The sequence below is a fragment of the Athene cunicularia genome (assembly GCF_003259725.1).
Source record: "Athene cunicularia isolate RWA chromosome 8 unlocalized genomic scaffold, athCun1 chr8_part1, whole genome shotgun sequence".
NCBI classification, from domain to species: domain Eukaryota; kingdom Metazoa; phylum Chordata; class Aves; order Strigiformes; family Strigidae; genus Athene; species Athene cunicularia.
This window is the reverse complement of record NW_020799109.1, coordinates 11,022,170-11,031,120: the sequence shown is the minus strand read 5'-3', so window position 1 is coordinate 11,031,120 and position 8,951 is coordinate 11,022,170. Positions and strand designations below refer to the sequence as shown.

General features: G+C 59.6%; 2 protein-coding genes across 4 annotated transcripts in view; both read right to left on the bottom strand.

The window, feature by feature from the left end:
* The window catches only part of EIF2B3 (eukaryotic translation initiation factor 2B subunit gamma), a 129,061-nt gene that overhangs the window by 102,987 nt on the left and 17,123 nt on the right, over nt 1-8,951 (bottom strand). The window lies entirely within an intron of this gene.
* Nucleotides 255-8,948, bottom strand: LOC113482933 (E3 ubiquitin-protein ligase HECTD3-like). Of its 3 annotated transcripts, XM_026854057.1 has the most exons (22): nt 8,628-8,948; nt 8,370-8,530; nt 7,720-7,812; nt 7,176-7,311; nt 6,691-6,806; nt 6,312-6,425; nt 6,048-6,188; nt 5,159-5,241; nt 4,739-4,904; nt 4,089-4,170; nt 3,640-3,822; nt 3,495-3,544; nt 3,335-3,399; nt 2,957-3,060; nt 2,573-2,692; nt 2,358-2,447; nt 2,059-2,265; nt 1,660-1,789; nt 1,127-1,201; nt 776-857; nt 597-668; nt 255-420 (listed from the first exon to the last, which is right to left on the bottom strand). In XM_026854057.1, the coding sequence occupies exons 1-22, from the start codon at nt 8,946-8,948 to the stop codon at nt 336-338; spliced, it is 2,676 nt and encodes an 891-aa protein (XP_026709858.1). In that variant the 3' UTR covers nt 255-335. The 3 variants fall into 3 exon arrangements, with proteins under 3 accessions (XP_026709858.1, XP_026709859.1, XP_026709861.1); XM_026854058.1 differs by lacking the exon at nt 6,048-6,188; XM_026854060.1 differs by lacking the exons at nt 255-420; nt 597-668; nt 776-857 and adding an exon at nt 877-1,030.

Below are 8,951 nucleotides of genomic sequence, written 5' to 3'. Positions count from 1 at the left end.
CGGGGGCGGGGCTGCAGGCAGGGCGGGGGCGGCCTCAGGGGCGGGGGGGCAGTTGGAAAGGCGCAGGGGGGGTTTCGGGGTGCATTGGGGACCCCCAGCCCCACGTGCACGCCCTGCTCTCCACCCCACAGCAGCGGAGCCGCGCAGCACTCAGCAGATAGCGCCCTGCTGGCCCCCCTGGTGCAGCACTGGCCACATACGCTCTAGTCCCAGCCCTCGAGAAGCACCGACACAAACAGGACCTGGGGCAGGACGGCAGGATCTGACCCTGCAATTTTATTGCATCTGGGGTTCCTGGGCAGGTGGCTCCCACAGCATGGGGTGCCTGGGGGGCCTCATTCATCCCAGGCTTCCTTGTCGGTGTCGATGGACACGCAGTTGTACACGGCGTACCGCAGCAGGTCCTCACAGGCCTTGGCCCTGGCAGGGGGGGATGCTGGGTCATGATCGTGATCGGTACCCAGAGCCTCACGCTTCCCTCCCTGCACCCACGCAGACATTCCCCAGGGCAGAACCTGGGGCCTCTGGAAGGAGACCCTAATGTCAGCCCCAGGGAGGGGGGAGCATCCCTGTCCTGCATCCCCAGGTCAACTCACGAGGAATAGTTGGGCAAGAAGAAGCTGCAGGAGCACGTAGAGGCCTGTGGCATCAGGTCCAACGCATTCAAGCTTGGTAGAAAGGGGAGAGAATCAGACCACAGCAGGACCCAGAACCCCAGCAGAGTGCTGGGACCTCAAACCATGCAGGAACCCCAGCCCAGGGAGGATGGACTCACTTCGACCTTTCTGGGAAGACAGTGATCTGAACTGGGAGACGGCTCCGGCCAGTGACGAACTTGAGGAAGCGGCTGAGATCCTCTGAGGGGAAAGACAGGTCTCAGGGACAGGGACAGGATCGTCCCAGTCACTGCCATTGCAGCAGGGTCTGTAATGCAGAACCATCCTGAGAGCATGGGGCAAAGCTAAGGGATGCTCTCAGCATCTCGGGAAAGGCCAGGCATGACAACCCCAGATGACTTCCAGGGAAGAACCTGGTGACCATCCCCAGGGTGCAGGGCAGTGGGTATCCTGGCCCCTGGCCCACCCTGCTGCTGATAAAGAGCAGGGAAAGGCTTAGGGTCACTCACCACTGGTGAAGTTGTTGAGTGCCTCCAAGAAGTTCTGCACACAGGTGTCGTTGGAAGAAAAGTCCTCAAATGTGACTGCAACAAAGAATGTACAACAGCTTTGTTAAAAACTCGAGGCAAAGCAAATTAACAGGTGACATGTTCATTCTGCCCTTCTGTGAGAGCCCAGAGCAGAGGCAGGAGGAGCCCCTCTGCCCTCAGCCCCTGAGACCCCCAGCATGCCTGAGCGGGGCTGGCACCCTGTGCAAAAACAGGTGGAGAAATAGGGGTCCCAGTTTTCAGGATGGCCATTTATCTCTAGCCAAAGCAGCTGAGGACCAGATGGACCAGACTGGGGACTGGTGGGGTCTGCAGCTAAACCAGAGGCATCCCTATCCAGGGTCTCTCTGGCTTATCTTCCCTCAGGCTCCTGGGTACCCCATGATCAGGGACTCAGCCTGGGGCAGGATGTGTGTGCAGGACGAGTGTCATCAAGGGGGGGGCCCACCCAAACAGGGATCTAGGAGCAGCTTTGGGCTGGCCCTGGCACTTACTGAACTTCCGCAGTTCAGCCACTGTGATCACAGGGTCCCCGCAGATCTTCTTTTCCAGCTGTTGCCAGGTGAGCAGGTCCAGCACAGGCTGGGGAACCACGCGGAGCAGCCCAGCGCGCATGGCTGCAATCTTGGGGTGACACAGGAGGGGTCTCACGTCACTGTGGTAAGTCAGCCCAGCACAGCTGCGCGAGGCACCAGGTGCAGGGACTGAAGGACCCCAAAGTGGGTCCCCAGGCCTCATGGACATCCTGGGCATGGGATGCACAGAGGAACCACCCAACTGGATCTGGTTTTGGGAACACGTTTTCACAGCCACCAATCCCAGAGGTACCAGAAGGGCTTGCCACAGCAGCAGGGTTCCCTTTGAGCCACACTGGCCCTGGGGGACAGCATTACCTGCTCCTTGCTCTCCTCCAGCCGAGCCTTCTGCACCAGGCGGATGAACTCCTTGCGGTCCTCGTAGCGCACCACAATGCTGCTGCCACCAGGGATCAGCTCCACCACGCGCTGGTCACTCCGCACTGTTGTGTAGGTCACCTCTTTGCCAAACATGAACTCAAAGCCTTTCCTGTCCACCCCCTCCAGCACTTCCAGCAGATTCACCTGCAACCCCAATGGGCAAAAGCAATCATGGCAGAACTGGAGCAGCCATGGGAGTGCACAGCACTGCCCTGCCAGCCCCGAGACGTGCTCACCAGCTCTGAGTCCACGGCAGCAAAGTCCTTGCTCCAACTGACCTCCTCCCCTGCCAGCTGCTTCCACACCAGTGCTGGCAGAGCCAGGATCTGCCAGAAGGACCAGAGTCATGCATCCTCCCTGTGCCCCTCCACAGAATGACAGCCCCTCTGCCCGAGACACAGTGGCCCCTGCCAAGCCACCTTGCTAAGCAGGGAGGCTCTACCACACTCACCAGAAACTCCTTGCTCCTCAGGGCTGCTCCCATCAGCTGCCCGATCCACTCATACTTGGGGAAGTCCTTGCAGGAGGGGTTGGGGACGTACATGTCCCTGGCATCACTGCTGCTGTTACCCTGTGGGAGAGAAGCTTAGGACCCACAGACATAGATGCGACCAGCTCAGCATGGCCCCTCTGCAGCCTCCCTCTCCATCACCCCTCCGCCTGCCTCTCATGCCCTTTACGCTCCATTAGGAGACTCCTGCTACCTGGGTACAAGCACAGCCCTCCCTGGCCAATTGCCCTGCAAGTGTAAAGATAGGACTAACACCCCAAAAGCCCCCAGGCTCTGCTGACTGTACCCCCAGGGCCAGCAGAGGCAGACAGTGGGGTGCCAAACCTGGTTGGAGGTGCGCACGAAGAAGGGCAGTGGCACAGGGACATCACCTGAGCTGGGACACAGCTCCTCCGAAATATCTGACAGGGTGTCCCGAAAACCGCCACCTGCAGAGGGTGAAGAGGCTGGTTATTCCTGACATGCCGGGGCCAGATGCTCAGCCACAGGATGTGGCCAAACTGTCCCTCTCCCTGGGGCAGGGGCAGTGCTGGTGGGGTAGTGGAGATGCAGGAACCACTCGAGACGTGCAGAGCAGGGTTGCCTCCCACAGAGCAGCCAGGACAGTGTGGGCTCCCCACTGCAGTGGGTGACCCACCGAGTTGCACCCCAACATGAGAAAGCCCAGGGGAGAGCCCTAGGGCAGGAGGGGAAAGCTCTCACCATTGTCCACGATGCCCTCGGTGATGAAATCGCACTCCCACCACTGGCTGTGGCTCCGGGGCCACCTGTGGGGAAGCAATAACCCCATGCAGCACCTGGCATCCCCCCATACCCCACGCCAGGGAGGTGACACCCCACAAATGCAGTGCTGAAGACCTACCTGTAGTCCAGGGGCTGATTGTTCTTGGAAGATCTGAGGCCTTCATACAGCTGGAGAGGAGCAGAGCAGAAAGGGGATGAGATACAGCAGGGGTAAGTGATGTTGAAATGGCAAGAACCTGGCATGGGGCAGCATGTTGCTGTACCTGGGTGAAGACGGTGTTCCTGCAGCTGGGGTCCAGCGCAGGGTTGGCACGGTGCTCCCGGGCCAGGTGCCGGTTGATGTACAGCTTTGGCATGGTGTGAGGGTGGGTGCTCTCTGAGGACTGGAGACAGTGGATGATGAGGGCTGTGCTCTGCTTGCACAGCATCAGGAATGGCTTCATGCTCTAGCAAGGGATGAGCAGGGATGGTTAGAGGCCTGATCCTGCCACCACATGCTCTCTTTCCATCTCCCCAAGCACAGTCCCTGGTGTTGTAGGGGATGCTCAGCTCCCTCATCCCTCCAGCAATACCCAGCACAGCAGCTCTCAGCAGGAGCCCTGGGCTGGTCTGTCCCCATCAGATCAAGGGGTACATGCCACAGCCCCCAGTAAAATCAGCTGAGCCTGTGATGAGATCAGCACCATCCCAAGGGAGCCTGGCAAATGCTCACACTGAGCGCATTGAAGGTACCGATGCTGTCCTCAGAGAGGGGGATCAGATAATGCAGGACACTGTCCAGGAGCTGGACGAACCTGGAGACCGGAGAGGAGCAACATGAGAATGCAAGGGGGTTGGCAGATGTGTGGAGCCCAACACACCCATGGTATTTCACTACAGACAGCCCCAGGCATGCACCAAGCCCGGGCCCTGTGCTCCCTGCACATGGGTCCCCTCCAGACTACGGAGGGACACCAGCACACCAAGGAAAGCACCCAACAAACCCCCTCTGGCCAAACACTTTTTTCTTTCCTCCCAAGAAAAAGCTGCAAACCTGGGCAGCCAAGCCCATGCCACAGCACTGCAGCTGAATCACTGTAGAGGGTCTCTCTGTGGGGCCAGTGCTGATCCCAGCCTGGGGCTGCCCTGCAGGCAGTGGGGTGGGGGACTCCACGTGATGCAGGTCCTCCTCATCTCATGCTGCCACCATGCTCCCCAGGCATTGGAAGCAGCCATGTTTGGACAAGGAGCAGCAAGCTGAAGTCCCTGCCATGCACAGGAAAGGATCTGGCAGACTTTAAGACATGTACAACCCCCTGCTAGAGGCCAGGGCATGGTTATTCTTAGGTTTGCTGTGGAGATGGTGCCATCCCTGTGTCATACCTCTGAATAAGCACGGCCCGCCGGTACAGCACATCGGCATCCACCCCTTTCAGGAGAGGGTAGCGCACCAGCCGGGCTGGCTGGAACATGTCAGCATTGAGGATCAGGTCCCACTCCCAGAATGACTTGATCTTAATCCCTCGCAGGCGGACATTGTACCCTTCATCTGCCAAGAAAGGACAGCAATACTGCATACATGGCTGCAGCTGTGCAGCTGGCACAGCTCAGATGCTGCAACTGGGGGCAAAGAGCCCCCAGCACCTGCAGCATCCCAAATGAAGCTCACTCCCCAGCTTTTCCTCCAATGAACCCCCAAAAGCAGCCAGTGCAGCAGGAAGATCCACAGCTGCCAGTACCAGCTGCAGCTTTAGGGCAGGGCTGGGCTGGGCTGGCAGCCTCAGTCTGGCAGCTCAGTCTCACCCCGGCACTCCAGGATGCGGATCTCCAGCACCGGCAGGTGGATCTTCATGTCGCGGAGGATGCAGACGTTGTGGTAGCTGTTCCTGCATACAGCACAGAGGGAAACGGCAGAACTGCGAGGCACAGACACTGGCGAGGCAGCCAGTGAGGCATGGGCCACTCCGGCTCCCCAGCTGAGGATGCACCACTACCGATGGCAAAAGCCCTCCCCACCTCACTGGGGCTGCAGCAGGAGGGGATTGAGTGGAGAAAAGAGGCTGTCAGAGGCACAGAGATGTCCTGAAGAAGGTGGAAGCCACATCCAAAGAGTCAGAAAAGCATAAATTCAAAGCAGAACAGAAAGGCAAGATGGCCAAGAGCGCATCACTGTTCCCAGGGGGGGTCTTAGTACATCTCACAATGGCACAACCATCCTCCAAGCCAAGCTGGTCATGCAAGGGTGGTGTGTTTCGAAGGCAACGGGGTTTGTAGAGATGAGAAATTTGGCAAGTGATCAGCTTGTTTCCAAAGCCTTTGGTAAGGTCCTGGCAAAGATCCACAGGTGCATGGGGAAAAAAACCACTGCGACTGCCGAGACACAGTGAGGAGTTGGCTTCTGCCACTGGGGAGGGGACCTCAACTGTCTCGTGTGTGCTTCTTCAAAGAAAAATCTCACTGCTCAGCCAAAAAAGGCAAACAGGCAAGTTTTGAGGAAGGAGGAGGAAGAGATCACACCCCTGTGTAAACCCCTGCCTGCCTTGAGAAGGGTGTTGCAGAGCCAGAGCAAAGAGAGACGTGAAGCACCCCAGAACTTCTCAGCTACAGCATGGCAGAGATGCTCAGAAAGGTGCCATCGCATGTGCCGCCAGAGGCGAGGAAGAGGAGGAGGCGGAAAGATCCCCAAAGTCACCAGGCAGGAGGAAACACACTGCAGACCAGTTGCCGCAGTACAGATGAGGAGCAGGAGTGGAGATGAAAATGCCTGGCTGGCACATGGAGGCGGGGGACCACCACGCTTGTGGGAACAGACATAGCCTGCACCCAGGGAGCCCTGACCCATGGAGAGCCACTGTCACCACCAGGTCACTCAGGACCAACCCCAGCCTTTTCCTTAGCATCTGGCTTGAGAGTTTGGCCCAATCCAGACCCAGGCTGCTCCTCACTCATTACTCACTCATTAATTAGGACAGTTCTCAGGTGCTGCAGCCTGTTCAGTGCACCCCCGTACACAGCCACCCGCCTGGGTATATAGGAGCTTGCCTGCCCGTCCAGTATCAGCCACAGCTTCCTGGGGATGAGAAGGGCAAGTGGCAACATTGTCCTCCCCTTCAAAGCTGCCTGGATACAGAGATGTCCCCAGGGATGTCACAGGACTGTGGACAAGGCTGTGTCCTCCTGGGGTGCATCTGGCAGCAGCTGCCCCCCACCTCAACCCCAAGCCTCCAGCTACAGCCTGGGAAAAGCTGCATTCGGGAGGAAGATGGTGCTTTGCACTGCACCCTGCCCATCCCTGGCACAGCTGCCAGCAGGGAGGGGACACCCCGAGGTCTCACTTGACAATAGTGCCTTTCTTCATGTTGAGCCGCACCCAGTGCTGCCCCGGGGGCCCGTTGCTCTCCCAGAAGTTGTATGTCTGGTTGTCCGTCAGATTGGCTGCACCACAGTCCTCCTGCAAGAGTGCAGCAAGCGGAGGGAAGGAGCTGAGCATCCATGGGCATGCCGTGACCACCCCTGGAATGGGTCCTGTGGTGCCAGAGTTGGTCAGGACTGGGCCAGCACCTTGGTTTGCTAGGGTGGATGGTGGCTCCTGCACAGAGCAAGCTGGGCACAGCCAGGGACCCCTCACAGTGCTCCAGACACAACAGGGTTTTGCTCCAGATCCCCAACTCCCGGCAGCTTCGCTAGAGCAGCAAAACCACACCGCCATTCCCTGCCCCTCACAGAGGGAACAGCCTCTGCCAGCCACTCCTCCCTGCAGCCATGGCGATGCTCATGTGTCTCAGCTGATTTTAGGCTGTGAAGGAGCCCCACTACGCACCATCTGAGAGGAGACCTCAATGCTGCTGAGGTGTTCCTTGGTGCAGTCCACACCCTGCAGCTCCCTCTCGCTGTGATCATACAGGAAGCGTCCCAACTCCATGTCACGCTCGTAGCTCCAGCCTGGGGGCACAGACCTGCAGAAGGGCTCCATGTTAACAGGACAGGGAGACCAGGCTGCGCCCCAAACCTGCCCACCAGCACTGTGCAGATGCCCCAGCATCTCATGGTCACCACATCAAGATGGTGCTGGGCATCTGTCTGCTGCAGGTAGGTGGCATGGTGTATCTCACCACCACCACACCAGGTGTTTATGGCCACCCCAGCCCAGTGGGAATAGCACAAGGCAGTTGCTCTGATGCTCCACAGAGCAAAGGCCATCTTTGCTTGAGCAGTGTTGAACAGTATCAATGTAAAAGGCATCTCATGGCATACATCCTCCCCACTCCCAACCCTGAAGCCAGTCCTGGCTCCCCAGTCACGTCCAGGCCCTGGCTGGCCACTCCTTGGGGGCTGCAGCACCGCTCTAGCATATACAATCATACCGAAATTTCTGCACCGCGGCCTCATCCTGCTCTAAGAGTCTGGGCTTCTCTCCCAGGCGCACGGAGTAGGTCAGGTCTACCACTTGTTCCCAGCTGGAGCAGCACCAATGGAGGAGTCACAGAAGGGAAAAGACGGATCAGTGCTCAGCATGCCCAAGAGTTACTGCCTTAGCGCAGAGTGGAGGCAGCAGCACTGAGGGACCAGGGATAACACCCAGGGGCTGCAGGAACAGTTGTAGGAGGGATGAGAACACCCAGGTGCAGGCTGAGGCCGAGCAGAGGAATCCAGCCCTGCACATGGCCTTCCATCATGAAAATCAAGTATGAGCTCTCTCATCACCGCGTTACTTCTGTGACATTGCTCAGCCCAAACCTGAGAGCCTCAGAAACCCCCTGGCACCACCTTTATCCCTTACAGGTGCTACCACAAGCAAACAGGATTAGCCTACAGGGGCCACCACCCTCCTGCCCGCAGGCGGCTCGGCGGGGATGTGTCCCACCCGTGTTAGAGGGAGCCAGGGGGGACGTGCTGGACGTCCCAAGGGGTTGGGGATGGCTGGGTCTCACGTCCTCTGTGGGTACCAGCCACACGTGCCTGCAGTGCCCACAGCCTGGTCCCTATCCGGGGCGCAGCAGGCTGGGGGCCGTACCTGGCCGCGGGTTTATAATCAACCCCGAATGTTTGGCGCTGCCACTGGATCTTCTCCACGGAGTCAACCGGGACCAATTTATCTCCTCCCTCTCCAAACCTCTGGGCCAGGAGCCAGCCCTCAGCCAGGTCACAGCTGCTCGTGTGCTCCTCCAGCTGCTCCTGAAATAGCACCACGGCTCGTCACCGCCGTCGGGACCCCAGGCACCCCCCCCGGCGGTTCCCGGCTGCGCTGCGGGGCGCGTCCCCCCGCCGTTACCTTGCTGAGCTTGACCCAGAGCCCGGCGCCGTTGCAGTACTCCTCGCCGGTGGCGCGGAGGCAGCCGCCCTTCCGCACCTCGATGGTGGCCCTCGCCGCCCGCTTGCCGCCCCTCGCCGGCCCCGGGCTGTCCCAGACGCTGAGGAGGCTGCGGGCGGCGGCGGCGGCGGTGGGGTCCTTGCAGATCTTGTACTGCACCTCCCGCGGCACGTAGCAGAGCGCGGCGGGCAGCGCCCGGGCGCGGCGGAAGCACTCGCTGCACTGCAGCAGGAACCGCAGCCGGCCCAGCACCTGGTGCGGCGCCTCCCCGCCCGCACGCATCGC